The sequence below is a fragment of the Gopherus evgoodei genome, chromosome 1 (assembly GCF_007399415.2).
Source record: "Gopherus evgoodei ecotype Sinaloan lineage chromosome 1, rGopEvg1_v1.p, whole genome shotgun sequence".
NCBI lineage: Eukaryota > Metazoa > Chordata > Testudines > Testudinidae > Gopherus > Gopherus evgoodei.
In genome coordinates this window covers 241,148,544-241,172,739 of record NC_044322.1, presented here as the reverse complement: position 1 = coordinate 241,172,739, position 24,196 = coordinate 241,148,544, and the positions used below count along the sequence as shown (strand labels likewise).

At 42.2% G+C, this 24,196-nt stretch overlaps 1 protein-coding gene across 10 annotated transcripts in view; it reads right to left on the bottom strand.

The window, feature by feature from the left end:
* The window catches only part of LMNTD1 (lamin tail domain containing 1), a 303,257-nt gene that overhangs the window by 218,429 nt on the left and 60,632 nt on the right, over positions 1-24,196 (bottom strand). For all 10 annotated transcript variants that reach the window (XM_030541043.1, XM_030541092.1, XM_030541054.1 and 7 more), the window contains one exon: positions 11,810-11,935. In XM_030541043.1, the coding sequence (XP_030396903.1) occupies positions 11,810-11,935 (126 nt within the window). The remainder of the gene's footprint in view (positions 1-11,809; positions 11,936-24,196) is intronic.

The window sequence follows — 24,196 nt, the reverse complement described above, 5'->3', positions numbered from 1 at the left end:
CTTCATTCAGCTAATGGCGCTGTTGTCACTCTTAAATAGAACTGCTAGCTATGCATAGATGGGGTCCCACTGGGTCCTCTTGTTGGGATCCCCCTGGGTGAAGCAAAGTAGGACTGCAAGAATCAGCTCTGCTATTAGACAGCATTGGAAATCTGAGTGAGATTGCTATCATTTTAATGTATTTTATCAGTGTTGGTAACTTGACTGGAACTGCCTGAGTTAGGCTTATAGGTCCTCAAATATGTTTCCCCCTTGCTACTGGTTTCTCCATAAGAGAAGAGAACATGGGCTGTTTCATGGTGAATGATTCCACACTCAAAAAGGAGGTCAGATAAACATTATTGTCGTTAGAGGTGGCTGAGAGATGATTTCTTTTCTACAAAAATGTCAAATTTTTAAAACTGAAAACTTTAAATTTGTTGGTCTTAGCCACCAAAACCTAAGAAATTCTCTTTTTCTCTATGAAAGCAAAATATGTTAATCAAAAGCAAAACATTTTAATGGCAAATTTCATTTTGACAAACCCCTATTTTTTAAACAAAAAAAAAAGTTTCATTTTAAAAAATTTCCACCAGCTCTAATAATCATGCTTTTTGACATTTCCTAAAACTTGCTTTATTAGACTATATAAGGGCGGAGGGCGGGGGCAGGGGGAAGCCAGCAGCACTGGGTAGCTGCAATAGCTGTCAGAAATAGTCTGGATGTCAACATATGGCCAAACAAGAGGTTCACCAGGGAGCAGTCATTCATTCCGAGAATAAAGCTCTCCAACACCCAGCAGCAACACAGAGGGTCCCAGCAACATCAATCAGGAAGTAGAAGAGTGGGAAATACAAGATATCATCTTGTAACAGAAGAAAGGGGTAGAGAAGCACAGATGAAATTACAGGCTCCTTGGTCTATTAATACCTCCGCTCAAAAAGATAGATGAAAACTCATGTTTTATCTGTACTTTATTGGCTCACTTAAGGCTCAACAATGTCAGGCTGACACAGATATTTCATTGCCCAGCCTCCCTCAGAAAAGAAAAGATGCTGATATCCTGCATAAAGGGCAGCTTGTAACTGCACCATTCCAGAAGCAGAACCAGGAACAAACTGACTCAGAGCAACAAATTATCATGATACTTCAGTTCCTTCAAGGATATTTCTAATTGTTTCTTGATAATTCCAGTATTTTGCCTCAGTAACATTGTTGAACAGCTATTCCTCATCTTTTATTAGCTTCTTATTGAAAGAGCTAGGACCACAAACTCATTCCCTTGCTCCTCTTGCTCTGGGGGGAGGAAAGATGAGGGAGTAACCTGCTACTACCCTTGGTCAACAACAAATTATTTTCAGTCTATGCCAGCTCAGGTTGAGCTGTTCAGTGTAGAGAGTGGGATTCAAGATGACACCCATTCCCTGTCCGCCCACCTGTGGTGCCTTCTCTCACCCTTCACTGTGACCAATGTCCTAGGTAGTCTGCACAAGTGTGTAAGATGAGACATAAAGAGAGGGAAAAAGCACTATTGTGATCACAATTTTAGCTTTTAATTCTCATCTAGAAGGATTCAAAAGGCTCTGAGCTGCCCGCAGCGGGGGCGGGGGGGAACCTCAAAGCTCTTTAAATCCCAGCTGTGGCCGGGATTCAAAAGGCTCTGGGCTGCCCGCAGTGGCGGGGACCTCAGAGCTCTTTAAATCTCAGCCGCGGCAGGGATTCAAAAGGCTCTGGGCTGCCCGCAGCAGTGGGGAGCCCAGAGCCCTTTAAATCTCAGCCACCAGGGCCAGCTTTAGGCCAATTCAACCAATTCCCCTGAATCAGCCCGCAACTAAGAGGGCCCTGCGCCCAAGCCCCAGTACGGTGTACCGGCAAAAGCCAGTGCACTGTATCGGGGTGGCCCAGCTTCCCCAGGGGGCAATTTAAAAGGCCTGGGGCTCCCAGCAGGGGCTGGAGCCCCAGGCCCTTTAAATTGCCACCAGACCACCACTGCTGGAGCCCTGGGATAGGGCTGTGGAGATCTGGGGGCTATTTAAAAAGCCCGGGGTTCCCGTCACTTCTACCGCCCCAGCCCTTTAAATAGCCACCGGAGCCCCACCACTTCCCCAGGGTTCCCGTGGCTATTTAAAGGGCTGGGGGGGGTAGAAGAAGGGGAGCCCCGGGCCCTTTAAATAGCCCCAGAGCCCTGGGGTAGTGGGGAGCTCCAGGGGTATTTAAAGGGCCGGGGCTCCAGCTGCCTCTGCCGCCCCAGTCCTTTAAATAGCCGCTGAACCCACACCGCTTCCCCAGGGCTCCCTCAGCTATTTACAGGGCTGGGATGGTAAAAGCAGAGGAGCCCCAGGCTCTTTAAATAGCTCCCAGAGCCCTGGGGTAGCGGGGGGGTCTCCAGCTACCTCTGCTGCCCTGGTCCTTTAAATAGCCCCCGGAGCTCCACCACTTCCCCAGGGCTCCCTCGGCTATCTACAGGGCTGGGGCGGTAGAAGCAGGGGAGCCCCAAGCTCTTTAAATAGCTCCTGAGCCCCAAGCTGCTGCTGCTACCCTGGTGGGGAAGGCAGGAGGAGGGGCACTCACCATACAGGATGGGCTGTACCCCCTGTACCTGCACCAGCTGTCCGCAGCCAACCCCTGCTGCACCCTCTGCCCGCACCAGCCCTGCACCTCCTGCCCTGCCTGCACCAGTTCCTGTCTGCAGCGAGCCCTGCACCCACTGCCCGCAGCCAGCCCATCTCCAGCCAGCCCCACCCCCTGCCTTGCCTCCAGCCCTGCACCAGCCCGTCTCCAGCCAGCCGCTGCTGCACCCCCCTACCTGAAGCCAGCCAGTCCCGCACTCCTTTGTCTCCAGCTCTGCCAACCCATGCCGCACCCCCCCATGGCCCTGCCTGAAGCCAGCCAAACCACCCTACACCCCGTCTCCAGCCTGCCCCATATTCCTTGCCCAGCCTGCAGCCAGACCCTACCTCCAGCCAGTCCCATGTCCACTGGTGCCCTGCAGTTCCCAGGGAAGTAACCCTGCACACCTGCTTCAATGAGGTGGGCAGGGAGCAGCACACCCTCAGGGAGTGGGACCCACACATGTGCACCCCAGCACACCCTCAGGGTGTGGTGGAGCTCATTTCTAGTTCAGACCCATCTTTTTAAAAAAGAACTTTAGGTAGGGTTAGCATACATCTGTATTTTCCCAGACATGTCAGGCTTTTTGGTTCTTAAATCGCCATCCGGGAGGAAAATACGGAGTTATGGTAACCCTATTGGTAGAAAAAATACATACTGTAGCAGAACTTTTCATAGGGAACCAGTTGCTAAGAAATGAAAGGCTTTTTTTTTTCAGTCATCCCTGCCGGGGCCCCGCCGAAAATGTTCTAATTGGGCCCCGCACTTCCTAAAGCCTGCCCTGCCAGCCGTGGATGGGATTCAAAGGCTCTGGGCTGCCCACAGCTGCGGCCGGGATTCAAAGGGCTCTGGCGGCTCCAGTGGATGGGCTGGGGCTGGGATTTAAAGGGCTTGGGCTCCCCTCAGCAGCAGGAGCTCTGGGCCCTTTAAATCCCTGCCCCAGCCCTGCAAAGCTCCGGGTTCCCCCAGCTGCCGGAGCCCCGGGCCCTTTGGGCTCCTAGCCTCCTCTTCAGCTGGGAGCTCCTGGTTGATTTAAAATCAAGTATCACCTCCCCACCTCAAACCTTCCTTTTTGGCCCACAGCTGTTTTGGTGGGGCGGCGCTGGGGAAGGAGGGTTTGTTTCTGCAGGGCTGGGCGGTGCTGGGGCGGGGTGTTTCCGCTGGGCCAGGAGGTCCTGGAGCGGGGGGTGTTTCCGCAGGGCCAGGGGGTTTCAGCCCTCAGCTGTTTTCTTTGTAGTAATGTGGCCCTCGCTGCTTTATGAGTTGTGCAGGCCTGATCTATACCATCCCTGACAGGTGTTTGTCCAACCTGCTCTTAAAAATCCCCAATGATGGAGATTCCACAACCTCCCTAGGCAATTTATTCCAGTGCTTAACCACCCTGACAGCTAGGAAGCTTTTCTTAATGTCCAATTTAAACCTCCCTTGCTGCAATTTAAGCCCATTGCTTCTTGTCCTATCCTCAGAGGTTAAGAACAATTTTTTCCCCTCCTTCTCGTAACAACCCTTTATGTACTTGAAAATTGTTATCGTGTCCCCTCTCAGTCTTCTCTTTTCCAGACTAAACAAACCCAGTTTTTTCAGTCTTCCCTCATGTTTTCTAAACCTTTAGTCATTTTTGTTCCTCTTCTCTGGACATTCTCCAATTTGTCCACATCTTTCCTGAAATGTGGCACCAGAACTGAACACAATACTCCAGTTGAGGCCTAATCAGTGTGGAGTAGAGCAGAAAAATTACTTCTTGTGTCTTGCTTACAACACTCCTGCTAATGATGTTTACTTTTTTTTGCAATAGTGTTACACTGTTGACTCATATTTAGCTTGTTGTCCACTATGACCCCCAGATCCCTTTCCACAGTACTCCTTCCTCAGAAGTCATTTCCCATTTTGATTGTATGCAACTGATTGTTCCTAAGTGGAGTACTTTGCATTTGTCCTTAGTGAATTTCACCCTATTTATTTCAGAACATTTCTCCAGTTTGTCCTGATCATCTTGAATTATAATCCTATCCTCCAAAGCACTTGCAACCACTCCCAGTTTAGTATCGTCCACAAACTTTATAAGTATACTATCTATGCCATTATCTAAGTCATTGATGAAGATATTCAACAGAACTAGACCCAGAATTGATCCCTGCGGGACCCCACTCATTATGCTCTTCCAGCTTGACTGTGAACCACTGATAACTACTCTCTGGGAACAGTTTTCCAACCAGTTTTGCACGCACCTTATAGTAGCTTCTTCTAGGTTGCATTTCCCTAGTTTGTTTATGAGAAGGTCATGCAAGACAGTATCAAAAGCTTTACTAAAGTCAAGATACACCACGTCTACTTCTTCCCCCCATTCACAAGGCTTGTTACCCTGTCAAAGAAAGCTATCAGGTTGGTTTGACATGATTTGTTCTTGACAAATCTATGCTGATTGTTACTTACCACTTTGTATTCGGCTATTTTATAGTCCTTTTGGTAAAAACAAGTTAATGTGCAAAGGCTATCTTCATGAAAGACTTCGGTATAAAAAGAAGTAGCATTAAAAATAACTAATGCCCCAATCCTGCCTCATGCTGGCAGACCCTTGCATTTGCATGGATTTCCACAGCCTTCAGCAGGGCACCTCAATGGCTTAACAAGCAGGAGTCCACCTGCATGAAGCAGTTTGTAGGACTGATGCCTAAAAGGGTGAGCTCAAAGTTGTAATGGTTATTTAGATCTTCAGTTTTCTCTCTCTCTCCTGAGGAAATGGCTGGTTTTCCTAATGTATAAGGGAAGTTTCTGGACAAGGGGATTCAGATGTAAAGCAATAAAATATTATATATATATATATATATATATATATATATATATATATATATATATATATATATATATATATATATATATATACACACACACACACACACACAAACCATATCTATATCAGTATATGTGATTGATAGATAAGCAGGGCCGGCTCCAGGCCCCAGCATGCCAAGCGCGTGCTTGGGGCAGTATGCCGCGGGGGGCGCTCTGCCGGTTGCCGGGAGGGCGGCAGGGGGCTCCGGTAGACCTCCTGCAGGCGTCCCTGTGGAGGGTCCACCGGTCCCGCGGCTCCGGTGGACCTCCCGCAGGGACGCCTTCGGGAGGTCCACCGGAGCTGCGGGACCGGCGAGCGGCAGAGCGCCCCCCGTGGCGTGCCGCCATGCTTGAGGCAGCGAAATGGCTAGAGCCGGCCCTGTAGATAAGATGGATAAAAATGGAATGGAAAGGAAAGACAGATATAATATTGAATAAATACTGAATGTTTGGTTTGAACTTTAGCTTTATCTTTATGTATCCATGGCTGGCTGTTTGTTTAACTGATATATGTAGCTACATGCAATGGTAGCATTTTCTAAATACAGTGTTTATACATATTAGTACAAGTCATGTTAATGCAATGAAGAAATGTAAAAGGTAAGAATCTTACAAGAACAGTTAACAATGTAATGACTTTTCAACTTTAAATGAGAAATCACAAATCTAAGAGTTTGAACCTTAAAATCTATCAACTACACCCAGAAAAGTTTTGAATACCAGAATTTTTTTTTAAGCTTAATACTTTCCTAGGGATGGGCAAGCCAGCTCAGATATGATGGGAACCAGTCCAAACTCAAAATCAGACCTGAATCCAAACTGATTAGCAAGTTTAAAAAAAAAATTATTCTTTCCCCCATTTAATTTGCACATGCCTCTGCACTTCCTTGTTCTGGACAGTAAGAGTAATAAGATACCAACATAAAGATTGGTCATATATTTCCTGGTTTCTAGCAAGTAGAAAATGCCACTAGAAATCTTGCATGAGACTGACAGATTTCCTGCCCAATCCCTATACAAGGGGTGGAACTCTCCCTCCCACTAAAAACTTCTCCCCAGCTATTATTTCAATACATAAATTAAGTTGTACAGAGCATGCACAACCTTAAAAAGCTTTAGGCTGTTATTAGGAATGTACATTTTCTGCCTTTACCATATCTTCTACAAAGGCAACACTTACTGACTGGAGGTTATCCATTCTGATGAGCCAACGATTTCTCTCTACATGAATCAAGGTCTACAGGAGTTTATTGCCTTTGAAATGTCTACATTTAATTTGAAAGTGCAACCTGTATCAAGTATCTGATCTTACTGTGACATCACATTCACTGTGATATCAGAGCATAGCAACAAATTTGTCCACAAAAGATATTGCTACACTACATTACACGCTGTATTAACATGGCAGCTTGAAACTTTTCTCCACAGGAGACAGAAGAATATTGTCTAAATATATTTGATCATTTCACATTGAAATTGATAAATACATTTTCCTCTGTAGTTGTTATTTTGCTGTTTGCAAGCCTTTTGTATATATTGGTTTGTAAATTAAAAAATGAAAAAATGATTTCTACCAAAAAAAAATTTTCTTCAACAAATAATAAAAAAGAAAAAAAGAATCAATGTAGGTTTTGATACATGTACATTAAAATGAAAAACATACATCATGGTTCTCTCATATTTCCAATGTAAAAAATAAATAAATAAAACACAAAATAAAAAACATTTCCACAATCTGAAGCACAAGGTTAGACTGTCTTCTTCTCAACCACAAACCAAAAGGTAGCAAAAAACATGCAGAGAATTTAGCCTTTGACAGTGTCAAGGCAAACCCCATTTTTACTTATTAAGGATCCAACCCTAGTCATCCAAAGATCACTCGTACCTGCTATAACCTTTCACTATCCTCTGCTCACCTGGAGTATACTCAGAACATCCACTGAATTAAAACACTAAGACCACACAACCACTCCTTAGTCACCACAAATCATATGCTCCACAATAATCTCCTTTGATTTAGTTTACATGCACTCTAGGTTAGCCTTTATCCACAACCTTTAACCCGTTGGGGTATCTCTTGTCCAGCTTTCTTTCCTTAAATTGTGTCACCTATCTGCTGCAATGGACCCAAGTGTGTGACAAATTGATGCTCTTCAAAGGGCCTGATCCAAACCCCAAAGTCAAAAAAAAAAACCACTCTTACTGACTTCAGTGGCCTTGGGAACACATCCAAAATGACAATTATGTGCTTTTTCCCCTCCTTTAATCCTCTGGGATCATAAAGGGAAGGGAATTTGCATGGCACAGAATTGGGTTTCTTATCACTCTTTTATTCTGGCACGTCTAAAAGAAGAGTACTGGAAGGAAAAAAGCTGGGAATACTATTCCTTCAAGTACACAGGGACATTCCCATTGAATGGTATAATCTCCCTTGCCCTGAGTGTCTGAGTGTAAGAGATCTTAGGAATGTTACTTAGCTTTCCTCTCTCATGAATTGGCTTCTAAATATTTTCTTAATATGCTGTGGTTAACAGAATAGCTCAACAGCAGTATGACTGTTGCAGAGAACCGATATACATATGAAACATGGATCTACCACTTCAAGATGCAGTAGTAACAGGAACATGCCCTGCGATCATCTTCCATTCTTCTACACTTCAGCTAACTTAACCTCAAAGAAGCTGAAAAGGAAGGACAAGCCATGTAGAACTACACAATAGATCAAGAGAACTCCAGTTACTGCAGTAACCTTCCTTTCTTCATTATTAAATTGCCTGTGCAGATCCCCAGTTCTAACAGACTGGTAAACTGTAGACAACACCCAGAATAAACGGTGAGTGCTTCCTACAGAAAGTGAAGGAGTGAGTGTCCTTCTGATTTAAACATCTGATGGTTCCTGAATCAAAAAAGCAGTGTGGTCAGGCTGCAAGAGACAATTCTAATAGGATAAAAGGTTTTCTGACAATAAAAACAGCTGGTGCTGTCCTTATCTGAAAGGATGCACACACAAGATTGCTACCCATCTCACAATTTTTAATATCTTTTCCCTTCACTGGACACTATTCACAGAAAAGCAATGGAAATAAGGTCTTTGTCCAGTTGCTTTGCAATGGTCTCCGCATCTGCCTTTGATTAAGAAATCTAGCTGTCTAAAAAGATGCTATTCCCTTTGGATAGCCGCCTCTGATTGCTTTTGACTGTTGCTAGGAACTTTGGAAGTGCATGTGCATTCCACAATGACACACTGGAAAGCATTTCAGAGTATAGTGAAGGACTGAAGAGCAAGCTATCTGAAATAGTTAAGTATTTTATCAGTAGCTTTCAAGTACAGTACCAGACGTCTCATTTCTGAGCTATGCAGTAAGCACAGGGACCTCAAGCTTGATGGGCATCCAATATATGATTTTTAATGGAGCCTGAGTGTAAACCGGAGACAGAACAGCTGACACCCTTACTATAAGACTATTCTTGGAAACAAAGCAATACATAAATCTCAGTGAGATGGATTTTGCAGGCTTGATATTTATAGTGAGAATAGTTAGTTGGGGAGGAGGGAGTTGTTGGTTTGTACCCACCATGTATAATAGCTTTATTACAGAGGAAGTTTTTAAAAGCACAGATGTATTAAGCTTCTGAGAACTCTCTAGCAGTCTTTTTGTCATTTTAAATTGGACTGTATTGGTTTGCCAGATGTACATTAATGCTAAAATGAATGGACAATAAATGTTTAAAAATTAGCTTCTATCTCTCTGCTCTATCCTAAAAAAACCCAATACAAATAAGAATACAACATTAGTTTTGGAACGGAGGCCCTAAATTATACTTCATTCAGCAATTGGGAAAAACAGTTCAGTTCAACTGAAATAATACTTTGCATTTATATAAGTGCCTTCTGATCAAACAAAAAAATTAAGTCGTCAGCAATGTAACACATTTATCTAGACTAGGATACACAGTGTATTTTTAAAACATGCTCATTAATATGTTTTAACTACCATGTTTTTCCAATACTCATTTTATGCTTATCTAGATACAACTTACAAATTAGATATTATCACTATTTTACTGACAGAGAAATGGAGATGCACTGTTTTGTCTATTGTCACATAGGAAGTGTATGGGAAAGGTAGGAACAGAAGCCAGATCTCTAGTTTCTGACTAAGTCCATTAGCACAGTGTTGAGCATTAGTGACAAGCTCATTATGTCATGGAGGGACTATACTTGATTGTGTGGAGCCAGATTTTCCCAAGACAACAGTACCCACATCTTTCACTGTGACATTTAAGCTAGATTTTCAAACAAGCTCTATTGGGTGCTGAGCTGTCTCAAAAATCTGGCTACTTATTTTGGCTGGCTATACATTATAAATGGATACATGACACAAATAAAAAACAAAACGTTTTAATATTTTGAATATGTTATACATACACATAGCTCTGTAACAGTATGGAAGTTTCTAGGACCCTTCACAGAAATGGAAGACTCTTTTGCAAAGTCGTCTTGTCAGGTGTTAGAACTATCCATAGATATGCAGAGCTCTTTGATGTCCTATGAGCTGGTCCTATTTACTACAACCCAGGTGTAAAAGAAAATGTGAGTGCCTCTAGCAGGTGGAGGGGACTAGAGCAAAGACAAAGAGATCTTGGAGGAGAAAAAGCCTACATGGAATAGCCAAGCTCAAGAGACTGCTTACTTTGAGGTTTATGTTACATTGTTATTTGAGTTAATAAAAATGAACCCCAGGATGGAAATAATTTTGGACCACATCCAATGTGTGTCTCCGTCTGTGTTTTGAGCAGAATGGTAACTCTATCTGCTTATAAGCACCTTGTATCTAAAAAGGTCCTAAAATGCTTCACACACTTCATAGACACGATTAACTTCACCCACCACTATAATACAGCCATAGCTGAGACAAAATGTAGCAGTTGTTTAACAGCACTAAATACAACTGAGGAAGAATACAGTATCTAATTAAAACTGTAGAATAAATGTAGGTAGGTGGAGTGTAATGGCTTTCATCACAACTGGCTCAGGACACTGGGATTAATATCCAGGAATGCTGCCACCTTTTTTGGTGCCCTAGGCGGCGGAAGGTCCTGCCCCTGAAATACTGACCCCAACAGAGGCAGAGGAAGGTCCCGCCCCCGAAATACCGACAACGACCGGGGTGGCCGACAACCCAGCTGCCGCGGTCACCGCCCCCCAAATGTTAGTGCCGTAGGTCACCTAATGGATTGCGCCAGCCCTGTTAATATCCAAAGTCTTGTACAAACAGTAACATAGTTAAAGACCACAAGGGATCAGGACTTCAGTTTTCCATCTCATCCAAAAGACACTTTCTCCAACAGTTCAATGTTCCATACTATCCCACTGCAGCTTGGAGTGAATACTGACTCAGGGACAAATTTATTCCTCCACCAACACTGAACTCAGAGTGGGGACTGAGAGGATGAGGGCTTGTGATGCTGACAGTTGTGGTTATAGAGGACAGCTGTCCAAACCACAGCCCTTCACAACTGGCTCTAACTGATATCTCCATAGAAAGGCCAAAGACTGAATAGGGGACAGAGACAAAATTATACTCTCATCCTCCAGCTCAGGATTAAGGTTCATTGGCAGCATGGCTAAACTTTGCAACTCCTCTGCCTATTTTGTTACCATTGTGAGGACAAAGAAAGGAATTGATTCTCAAGGCACCTTTACAGTGCAGTCAATTCAGTAAAAATATTCAAATCTGTTGGCGAACGTTGCTACATAACAGAATACAAACAAGCTTGAAAAATCTTCCAGGTCTAATTTGTTTTAGGGGGCTGGCGTGTCATTATCATTAGGAACAAAGAGCAATTCATGAGAATTTAGCCACACTGTTTGCATAGATTTATATTCTAACAAACAATTTTTTCATTATTATGTCAAATCTACCAGAACGTAATTTGGTGAATCAGTATTCCACAGGGGTGGAACGTGTTTTATTGTTTACAGTAATAAAAGCAATTTTTTTCCCTAGCTATGTGAAGCCAAATATTTACACACTATTCTACTTTAAAAAAGAAAATTAAAATTGTATCAGTCCTTATTTTACAAAAAAATCAGTCTCCCCTTTTGGATTATTTGATAATTCAGCAATCAAAGAAATTGATGAACAAATTGCAGTTGAGTGCTTTCCAAAAACTCGTATGACTGAGAATGCTAAGATATCTTTTCAGAATGCATTCAAATAAAGAGTATTATGATGTTAGCCACACAGTAAAATGATACTCAGTGCTGCGCAGAAGAAAACATGTCCATACAAAGCCACAGAGATAGAACAACTGAGCAGTGGTTTAACCCACTTCCAGTTTTCAAAAATCCATAGCACCTCTATTATATTTATATTGATCTCACCTTCTTCTGTAATGCCATAACTTCAACTGTCAGCATATCAACTCGCTGGTTCAGGTGCTGGTTCTCCTCTTGCATTTTCCCTAGCATGACTCGATCAGTGTGTAACCTCATTTGTAACTCCAGAAACTGAGAAAGAACACAGGGACTTGTTAGACAAAGCAACTTACATGATTATTAAAACAGGAATCAAATGTCAAAGTCGATTAGGCAATGAATTACACTGCGATCAGCAAAATTTCTTATACACTGCATGATGGAAGATCTGAAGTTGTCCCAGTTTCTCTTGCTCCCCCCAATAAAAGTACTTTATATTAATGTTAATCTAAAGACTCATTAAAAAGTAAGTCTGGAAACTATCTAAGGAGCAAGCTAAATACACTTCAGTTTGTTTTAATCTACTTTTACATTGCACTGCATTTTACCAGAAATTCATTCTTTCAGCAACTTAATTAACTTCATAAATCTTATAATTGCATGCATAAGCCACGGGATTTTTATTCATATATTTGTTTATCCTTTACTGCTTTTTTTCCTAATGTGTTTTCCCATAAACATGGGATTTGGGCATCTTGTTGAGCTACACAATTATTATTGCAACATACTAGGTATGAATTATTATGGGTTTTTTCATGTTCTCCCATGCACAAAGAGCAACCATGTACTCCAGTCTCAATTACTTAGATTAAGAAAATCAACAGAAGAAATAAGTGTAAAGTCTCCCTGCAACAGTGCAGTGTGTGTGAGACACTTTGTAACAACAGCCCCGGTGAATGGAAAGACCAGACAACCTCTCACAGCAGCAAGGCTCCTTAGAAATTTAAAGGTGCAGTACACAAAAAAGGATGTAAGTTAGAGAAGCAACATGCATCCCAGGCTTCCACTTTCAACTTATAGTATTTTTATCTTGAATGAGAACTATCTTGGTTGTGTTTGGCGTAATAGCTATGAGTCCAAAGGTGTTATAGAATATGACCAGCGTTTTTTAGGATAAAATTCACCTACCCAGGCAGGAAAGTTCTCTACTATAAAGTGCATTAAATTGGTCTGAACCAGTTTACAATGGTTTTCACAGAACTCCACCCATAAAATTCTGTGTTAATTTACAGGCAATACATCATTTAAACAATATCCCACTCAGTGGTGCCGGAATCTGAAGGCAGGACACTTGCATAGCAACTTCTGAGAGCTGGATTTTACAAACTGATCTTTTCACAAATGCCAGATATACTGCAACCATCCACAGAGAGATAGCCATCTCAAACCCAGTCTCATAGGGCTCAGATATAGCCTGAAAGCAGGAAGCCAAAGCTCTGCCAGGACAGATATGAGTACCAGTCTGGCTGCCCTATCCATGGAGCAGTTTTTGCATCAGCCTTAGATGAGGGGAGTGCTCAGATACTCTTCTGATTGAAGGGTAAACACTGAAGAACACAGCAACCTTGAGGAAAAGTGGTTTATGGGAGGAAAAAAATGCTGGTCCAGGAGGAAGCTCTCACCCTTTTAAACATTGTGAATGTTGACTTACATGTCACATGATTAACATTTATTCTTTAGCTCCTGAAAGGCCAATTAAAAAAACCCAGTGCTATAGCCAATTGGTCACAATCAGGAGTCCACCCCATATAATCACCTATAGGATTTACTGGACTGTCACTGAGGAGAAGTGATAGGGTGGTAGGGTCTTAATTTAATTGGAGTAAATGAACCCAGAGAGTTAAAGGTGTTAACACAACCCAGTCATTGTGCCAACACTAAACAGTCAAACATGATATGCGGTTTTGAGTGCCAAGACCTCAGCCTGCTTAGTTCCATAGCAAATACACTAGAAAATGAATGTCAAAGTTTGGGAGTTTATTGATCAGGATATGCAAGCAAAAAAAAAATCAGAACAAGATAAAATATTTTGGAATTGAAATTGAGTGATTATGCAAAGCAAAAACAAAAAAATCGTATCCAAGTCCCTTTCTCAGAGAGCAGTTGATGGTTAGAGTCTCTTATTTTGTCAGGCAATCCTTCCGGGTAGAGAAGACAGAGTAGTTCTCTTGTTCAATTCTGAGTTGTGAATGATAGTCACTGCGATGGTTCTTGTGATACGCACCACTGAGAGTCATCTTGTTACCCCTGCCCCCAGTGTGAGGGAGTCTGGCTTGTGCTTAGCTGCACATCAGCTCCCCAACCTTTCTGTTACGATTCAAGCATCTCCTTCGGGCTATGTCAGCCCTTACTTTGCCTTGCTTTTTAACAATAGGTCCCTCTGAAGCATTCCCTTGTGCTATCCTGTCTTTGTAATGACTGGAGGGGTGTTAACAAGGTGTCACTTTGAATGGTCCCTTGAAATATGTCAACTACTTATGCTAAACAATGTGTTCCACCAGGTATTTAGCTGTGACACTGAGTAAATTTCCCAGAAGAAGAGCTCTGTGTAAGCTTGAAAGCTTGTCCCTCTAACCAACAGAAGTTGGTCTAAAAGAAGATATTATCTCATCCACTTTGTCTCTCTAAGATCCTGGGACTGACATGGCTACAACTACACTACATAGGACTCAGGATCAGCACTTTTGCATGATTCAACTGAGGATCAGCACTTTACTTACTATCATCGCACTGAGATATATTTATGGTAAAAGCAAGAATAAGTTTATCATCAAAGATTCAAGTGATTGTGAGTAAGGATATCGGCAACAAATAGTTACATGTAAAACAAAAATCATAATATGACTTCTAGATGCTAAACATAACTAACAGATTAATCTCCTGTCCAAAATCTTCTGGAGCATTTTCAACCAAGGCTAGTTGTGATCCTTTTCTCACGAAAGTAAACTCATTGTCTGTTTACTTCCTAGGTTCAGGATGAGAGGGTATCTCCTTTGCCTCCTACATATGCCCCAAATTTCACTGTCTGTACTTAGAGCTAGGATTAACCTCTGAGGTTTGTTTTCCCCACATGCTGCTTCCCTGTTGAGTTCACATCTCCTCCTTAACATCAGATTTCAATGGACATCCATATTATCTTAATTTTTACATCCTGACAGAGAGATGCATTTATTTCCTCCTGTCTGGAGGAAAATCTGTCTTTCACCTCTGCTGGTGACTAATACCTTGCTGCAGGTTATAAGAAGATATTTTCAGTATATATACACAACTACTTACACAGTATCTGTACATACATTGCATCATTATATTAATAACCAGTGTGACACCAGCTTTCATTTGCGACCTCACATGACATTCTTTGGTGAACCAGAATGTACATGCAAGAATCAGGAGATAACCGTACCCCTCCGTACACTCTTGTGAATTGGCATTAAAAGGTTCTTGGGCTACAGCTCACTTTTCCAGATTTTGACAAAACAGACTAAAGGGGAAAACAGATGGGATAGTAAAAGTGGGGAAAATATGGCTTTTTGTTGATGTTCTTGGGCAGCTCATCAGACACAGACAGATGTTTTGGCAGGTAAACCACAAAACCTGCTATTCAGGCTCACTTTTCCAGTCTGGACATTATTTGGCTGGTCTGGTCAGGACCCTGTGGCTTTACTGGTCTCTCTGAGGCTGAGCAAAGCTAGCTGGGGCAACTCATCCCATCACGCTGGTGCTGTGTGGCTACTCTCAGGATCTGGAGAAAAGACGAAAGAGATAGAGAGACAGCAGTGGGGGGACAAACATGAGGGAAGGGAAGACAGAGCAGGGTGACACATGATGGCCCCATGCTGAGGTCTTGCTGGGACAGCGGTGATGGTCAGGCGTGTTGAGGTCTGGGTGTCATCAGATCCAATGGTCCTCACGGCTCATGAACAAAGGACAGAGTCCCTGGAGCAAGAAGAAGGCAGCCTTTCCCCCACCTCCAGAAATCCCCTAGCCAGTCTGTTCTCCCTCCAAGTCTCCTTTTTTAAGGAACCCCAAAAGGGCTGATGGGCAGAATAACCCATCTTCTTGTTATTCTTCTCCCCACTTAGACCTAATTTCTGACACACCAATTTTGGTACATTGACTTCTGGTCCCACACGCCTCTTGTTTTCCATGCATGATATCAACACAGTCCTTGAGTTTTATCAGTAGGCATCTTGTGTGGACTAACCTGGTCTTTTTTCTCCCATTTGTACCTTTTCCAGGCAATATTTGTTATAGGCGATTGGTACGTTTTATGAACTTTTATCTACTTTCCTACAGTTGAGCCCACAATTGGGGTAGGCCTGCCAGGCCCCAATTATTAGACGAGTGGGCACAAATTTCAGCTGCTTGAAAAGTGCCAACATCTAATCCTTGGAAGGTGAGGGGAGCCATATAGGAGTTTGTTTTCCAAATCAGGTCAGTTATGATGAGTGTGCAGTGAACTGGGTGTTCTCAGATCAGTTCCTATTAGACAGGTGTCTGCATCACATTGAAACCTCAGCACAGAAGACAAGGAATAAATAGTCAGGGAGACTGAACTATCCATCAGGATCCCTAAAGGCCAGGTTTGAGGCACTGTAGCAGATCGCTGACTCACTGGTGTGGCACCTCCTGCTGGTCATGCAGGAATTAGCTCAATTCCAGCCTCAGAGCACCACCTGCTAGCTGGTGTCTCGGCTGCCTCAGGCCCCATGTGCCTCCCAGGGCCCCTTTCCTTGGGGTTCTGCCTCCAGCAATACCCGCACACTCTGGGTCTCCCTTCCCGGGAAACCCCCTCCCCCGATGCCCACTTTGCCTCAGTGGCTACTGCCAGTCATCATCTAGCCAGCTTTGTGGCAGACTGCAGTCTGTAATGGCTACTCATCACTGGCAAGGGGGTTAGACCAGCTGTCTCTACTTATCCCTGGGCTGCACCTCTGCAGCCCCAGTACCTCCTTAGGCCTTTAACAAGCCTCAGCCTGGGGAGTTGCCAGGCTGGAGCTTCCCAGCACCTCTTGCCCTTCCCCAGCATTGCTCTGCTTGAGGTACCCTGTGCTCCCAGGCAGCTAGGCCCTTCTCACTCCAGCCCTGGAGTGAGCCTCTGACCAGCTCCTCCTGCACAGCCTTCTTATCAGGGCCAGCTGGGCCCTGACTGAGCTGGCCACAGCTGTGGTCAGCTACTCAGTCAGCTTCCCTCAGCTGTTCTCGCTCCTCTTATCTCAGGAGCAGTAACTGCCTGGCTACAGGCACACTAGCATTGTGCACTTCTCTTCTAACTATGCTTTGAAACTGAGGGGACTTCAATCCAAGGACCTGTTCTTCCAACTTCGCCAGCAATATATTTATATATGTGTAAATTTTTTTATTATTATTATTTTAAAGAAAAATCACACACAGTCATGTTTACCTAACAACAGTAGTTAAGACAAGCAGACTAATTCCATACATTTTCAATCCATTATGGCAGAGGTCCCCAATGCGGCGCCAGTGGGGGCATCTTAATGCGCCCGCGTCCTGGGCCCCGGGAGAACACCCGCCGAAATGCCGCAGAATTTCAGCGGCATTTCAGCGGGTATGCCTCTCGATGACGTCACTTGTCGATGGCAAGCGGCGTCATCGAGAGGCGTCGCCACCAAAATTCGATGGCATTTCGGCAGGTGCTCCACCTCCGCAGTGGTTCTTCCTCTGGCACCTGCCAGAAGAAAAGGTTGGGGACCACTGCATTATGGATATTCCCATATATAAATAATTGAAAAGCTCTTATCTTTACTGGAATTAACAGAAAACATGCAACACACTTCATTTTTAGATACAAATTCTATGCACTAAGGAATATGCTTTACCACACTTGTACTAAGCCCATGTTTTAAAACGTGGGTGTGGAGAACTGCAGCATCTTCCTGCCAATATGTAGTTTGATGATAAATTGTGATTTTTATTTAATGAAAGTATATAATTATCTGTAATTAAGAAGTGGATGATGTGAGTGTGATCTTTGGCCTTCTTTATCCCTTTGGATCCTTTGATTAAAGGCATTAAAAAAGTGCAAGGTATTATTATTCAAAGCCACATCCAAAAATGTATTACAATGCTAACAATTAAAGCATGAAGACAAACAGCTACAGCAGAGTTTTTTCTGTACTAAAATAAACCATCTTTCCTCAAAGGTTTTAATTTATTAAAGCTTGCCCCAGTCACAAATCCTGGTCGAATTTAAGGTCCAGACTGTCTAAAAGAAGTTATGTAGTGAAGTTTATGGACAGAAGTGTGTTATTTTATTGACGGTTGAAAAGTTGTCTATCAGCCTTTGTAATTATATTCTCTCAATTTTATTGCAACTTTGGGGGGGATATTGCCAAATTATAGATTTTATATATATATACATAATGCTGTTTACGAACGGTTTATCCACTGAGAGACTCATTTATTTTATCAGACAGAAGATGCAGAGGGGCATTAATGTTAAGATTATGTAACTTGCAATATTATGGTTCCAGTCATACCATAACCCATTATATGGCTATGTTAACTTTGGATCTTTTGCCTGATGCAAGTGCATTGTGTGTAGGGAATTTAACTAGGTAATATGGTTAAAATCTATGGTTAAAACTGCATGGTAAACTATAACACTAGGGTTTTATTTTCACAGTTCATTGACTTGTTACGTGACCCTCTTTATTTATTTGTAAATCAAATGAAATAATACTTCCCAAACTCAAGCAGAGGTGTTGTGTAAGTTAATACAATAACATCTGTATAAAGCAGGGGTAGGCAACCTATCACACATGTGCCAAAGGTGGCACACAAGCTGATTTTAAGAGGCACTCACACTGCCTGGGTCCTGGCCACCGGTCCAGGGGGCTCTGTGTTTTAATTTAATTTAATATGAAGCTTCTTAAACATTTTAAAAACCTTATTTACTTTACATACAACAACAGTTTAGTTACACATTATAGACTTATAGAAAGAGGCCTTCTAAAAATGTTAAAATGTATTACTGGCACACGAAACCTTAAATTAGAGTGAGTAAATGAAAACTTGGCACACCACTTCTGAAAGGTTGCTGACCCGTGGTATAAAGTGTCTTGGGAACTCTAAATGAAAGTGAAATTATTTCCAAATCTAAATGGGTTTCAAGCCTGAGGTGAAAGGACTTTTTAAGCAGTTTAGCTTTGATAGTTAGGTGTTTCATTGTAAATCCTGTAACCTTCTTTAAAAACAGATATTGGCCCTGATATTTTGGTCTAGCCAAGGAGTGTTCAGCACAAGTCCAAAGGAGTAGGGGAAAGGTGGTTTTATGCCCTTTTTGTGCGTTCTTGTTCCTGGCAGCCAGTTACAAATCAGCTCAGTCCCCATTACGAGAGCAATCTAAAGACTGCTCTAATCTAATGAACAGACTACAGATACCATTATGGATCAGTTATAAAAGAGAGGGCCTAGACACCCCACCTTTTTCATGCTGTGCCCAATGACAGCCAGAAAAAAGCAGGTGGCGGTAAGAGCCACTACAGTAGCTGTATACTACTAAAGATCTAACTATTTAGGAGAAATTCTCCAATAGTCACTTCATCCGGCTTTAAGGCTGTTTTGTGCCACCAGAGCACTGCAAAGAATCTCTAATGACCTGGAAATGTTTAACTGCAAGGAACAGTGGAAAGCAGACAAATGCTCTCTTCCCTTGGCAATACTTTCTCACAGTCTCTATTCCTCCCAAATGGAGCAATGCTTTCAACACTCTCGTCAGTTACTTCCTGAAATGCTCCTGAACATGTTCATCAGTATTTGAAATAAGCATAAGGGAGAAATATTATAGTCCCACTATAGGTGTCTTGGTGTCTGTAGCAGAACTGTATGTGGTTATGCTATACTAGTATACGGTTAAACCACTGTACTATTATGACTTCTATAATGTCATAGGATTTGGGTTTCAGATAATAAAGCCTCTGCCTCAATCCTGGTTTAGGTAGACTACATGGGGGGACAGAAGCCTGACAGAGCGGGGCTCCCTGTCCCCAGTGATATCCGCACTGTAAGGAATGGTGATTCATTTAAAGTAAAAAGCCCATCCAAATTCCTGTGTATGTAGAATAATTCTGTGCTGGGCTAAAATAAGAATGTGTATATGTGGGGTGACCCTCCCCCAAGGCAGGCATCTCACACAAGAATCAATGCACCACTTAAATTCCATAGGGCTTGGAGTAGGCCATCTGCAATGAAGTGAATTTCAGGTTTGGTGAATAAAAATAAATGCTCTTTTTGTGTTGTGCTGCATTCCTCAGTCTTTAAGACTCAATTTAATTTTGCTAGCAATCTCCTGTATTCCCAGTGCTAATATTTGGGGTTGAGGAAGAGCTTTCTTCTTCACACACCAGTTTCCCCATCTGCTCAATCCTCAAGTGAAGTCATAATCCTATATTTATGACATCAGTTTGTTGCTATGGAAACAATATAACATCTCTTTCAATGGTATGCAGTGAGCGTAAAGTGCATACAGAAAGGAATGGATAAGGCTTCACGGTACTGAGGAGAGCCTCACTTAGAGGCAGAAAGAGCAAAGCAGCATACAAAGATGGAATAAAGGAAAAAACTGAAGTGTAAAAGCAGGAGACAGGTCAAAGGTGGCTTAAAACATCTTTTGCGCTAGTCTTATTCTCAGGGCATCCAGGGGCTTGCTAGGTCCCCAGCCTAAGTTAGAGCAGCCTCAAGACAGGCCCTGGACCCAAAAGAATAGCTGATGTGCTGTTTTCCCTATCCTCCTTCCTTCCCAACACACTCCTTCTGACTTCTGGCATGCCCCATACCTTGGATGACATGGGAGGGGCTCAGGAACTCTGTTAGGTCATGGGTATTCCTTAGTGGGACTACTTGCCTGCTGCACGACCTGTTTACATGACAGAGTAGCATAAAGCTGCCATAATGGAATAGAGAATCAGGGTCAGAGGATTTTCACTGGTGTTTCTGACAGTCTAATTTGGCCTACAGATTTGGAATTACCAGCAACGATGCATAAAACAGAGAGAACACATCTTGAGTTTCAGCTCCCAGGGTGAGCCCACAGCAGCCACAGTTAGGAAAAACATCCCTTTACTTGTGAGCTGAACAATTTTGTTCTAAAAGTCAATGAAATCAACAAACATGGAACCCTATGGCGCTTTAAAAAAAACACAACCAGAATCAGTCTGGGGAAGAGAGGAAGTGACTCACTAGCTCAGAGTGAAAGAGGCAGGGGCAGGGAGGGGTTCCAGATAGATGAAGCAGCCAAAAATTTTGCAGCATATCACTCACATGCTCCTCATTAGTGACTCAGATTTACTAGCAGCCCACAAACATTTTCTTGCTGTAAATTATTGATATTAGTAAGGATGAAGTTATAGAAAATGTGAGCTATGCTACAGAAATTCATGTCCCTTAACTCTTTGCGTAGTACACTAAAAAAATTCTTGTGCCCTTTATTCCATATTATGGTCTACATTTTGACCTTCCTAGGTCAAGGAGCATTAAAGAATGAACCCCAACTAAGGGAAGTCCTTGGAAAGGGGCTGATTAGAATACAGCAAGTGAGTGGGATGCAGCTGGATAGCAAGTTTTAATTAGAGCTTGTCAAATACCTATATTTTTCAATGATTAGTATTTTTTCCTACAAAAAATTAATCCCATTTCCCACCTAACTTTTGTTTTAATGTTATTAACTGTTTCTATAGCACTACTGGTGTGCGTGCACTTTACCAATTTATGGAAGATGACCAAAAAATGCTGAAAATCTGCCCCATCCTTATAGTTAGAAAGATTTCCCTAATATCTAATCTCAATCTCCTTTGCTTACTCTGAAGCAAGGGAGATTTAGGTTAGATATTAAGAAAAATTGTCTAACTATAAGGATAGTTAAGCATTGGAATAGGCTTCCAAGAGAGGTTGTGGAATCCTCATCATTGGAGGACAGGGTGGACAAACACCTGTCAGAGATTGTATAGGTTTACTTGGTCCTGCCTCAACACAGGGGACTGGACTTGATGATCTCTCAAGGCATCTTCCAACTCCACATTTCTATGATTCTATGGTGCAGGACATACAACAATATTTAATTAAAGGGGGTATTAGGGAGGAACTTTCCCAGCGGGTTGGTTATACCACAGACTACAGCAGGGTTTCTTTCATGTCTAAAGCAGCTTATACTGGACACTGTCAGAGACAGCCTATCAGACTCAATGGACCACTGCTCTGATCCATTATGGCAATCCTTATGTTCCTGTGCAACCAAGGTATGCTGATCATGGTTCTATATTTAAGTATTATATAGTACATCTACAAGATTTCTCCAAAAATTCCTTCATTCAAGACATTTCATTGGACATTACAAGCTAGATTCTGCTCTTACACCACTGTAAATTAGGAATAACTCAATTTAAATTATTAGAGTTATATTGGCATAAATCTAGTGAGAGAGCAGAATTGGGCCCTATCCTCCAAGGGTAATTGTGAAAGTATTCTGAACTACTGAAAAGCAATAAGAAACCCATTACATTAACAGATCTAGTAGAGTGTGAAACAGCCTCCCAAGAGAAGAGGTGGAAACTCTGCTTGGTAGGAAAAGACCTCATTTAAAACACTGTATAGGAAAACTCCTGTAGTAATGCAGTAAACGACCTGATAGATCTTCTTTCCTCTTTAACTTATGATGACATCTTGGGGTGAAATCTAAACCAATGAGGGGCTGTGTCACCACCTGCCCTACAACTTTGGGTGCCTCACAATGCTCTGCTGCTGCAGCTCCCTCCTGGGCCTCTCACAAACAGCATAAAACAAGTTTATTTAACTACAGAGAAAGGTTTTAAGTGAGTACAACTAATGAGGCATTAAAGTCAAAAATTGTTACAAGAAAAATAAAGAAAATGCTTTCTGAATTTAAACTAGACTTGGTTCAAGGTGAAATCCCTTACCATATTTCCAGTAACACTGCTGACCAAACTCTCAGGTCAGGATCTGCCCCCAAAGTCCAAAGGCTATTTCTTTCGTTTTCATGGGTGAAAAGAGAGATGGATAGGAAGAGATAACTTGGGGTGTTTTTGTCCCTCACTTTTATAGTCCAGGCCCCTCTGAGGCATATTTTTCTGAAAGTTACCTCTCAAAACAAAGTTTATTCAAACAGTAAAGGAGGCGGCATGGTGTCTAGTAGCGAAAGAGGCCCTGTGCTGTTTCTTTTCACCTCTGTTTGATGAGATGCAGATTTCTTGTCTCCTGTCTTCCCCCTCTCACTGCTTGAGGATGCTGTTTACAACTTATATGTAAACTGAGGTAAACACATTCCTTTCTTTCAGACCTGCTTAACCAGTTCTGCCTAATTGGGACTATGTGGGTTTGAACATGTGCCACCAACATCATTCAGGGGGAATTCATAATTTTACAGATAATGTTGCTACATACATTGCACCATAATATTATTGACCACCAATTTTTTAGTTTTCAAATGATAACTTGCAAGACGTATTTTGAAGAGAGATTATTACAATAGTGTGTAGGGTGTGAATATAGCGGTGCATTGAATCACACAAATATGTTATTCTTAAAAGAGACAAAGAAAAATGAGAGAAAAGGGGAAAGGAGTGGGAATTTTGGACTAGATTCTGTCCCAAACTATGTTGAGTAGCACAATACTCTGCAACTAATCCCACTGGAATCAATAGGGCTACTCACAGAGGATGGGTTCTACATATTGAGAGCAACAGCAGCAGAATCTGGGCACAGCAAGTACTCACTGATACAAAGGCTGGCCTTCAGTTTCATAGTAAAGGAAGATTGATTCTAGATTCTGCTTTACATTTATAGTTGGGAATACACCAGTATATATATAGTCTTTAACTCTGTCCATTAACATGCCTACAACTAATACATATTTACTCTGTGTGTATATATTTTATATATAGATAAAATTAATTATACACGCATAGTAAATGTGCGGTAGCCGTAGGCATGTTAATGGACAGAGTTAAAGAATGATATGGTGAATTACCATGAGCATTGCCGGATGATGCTAGCAGGGTTAGAGAGGGCAATGACACAAATTGGGCCTGATTGAGCAAGGTATTAAACTTGTGCATAACTATAGGCATAGAGAGTTGTCCCACAGAAGTCAGTGGGACCACTCACATACTTAAAATTGGCACGAGTAACTCTCTTACTGAATCAGGGTTATTAGTGCTACAGCATCTGGCTCTAATGTGTTTAATTTCATTGCACGCAGACAACACACCATACACCACTCCTCCCCTCTCAGCACAAGAAGGTTTATCATATATCAAAGCAAAAAGTTCAACCCGTGGAATTAGAGGTGTAAATACTGAAAGTTTCTAATGGAGAGTAAAAGAGTTAGGTGGAAAAAATGAAAGAAAGAGAGAGGCCTCTTCCCTATTATATTCACATTTTGATCTCATTGTAGTAGGGTTAAACTAGTGAAAATGGTGGATTCTCTGTAACTTGAAGTTTTTAAATAATGATCTGAGGACTTCAGTAACTCAGCAA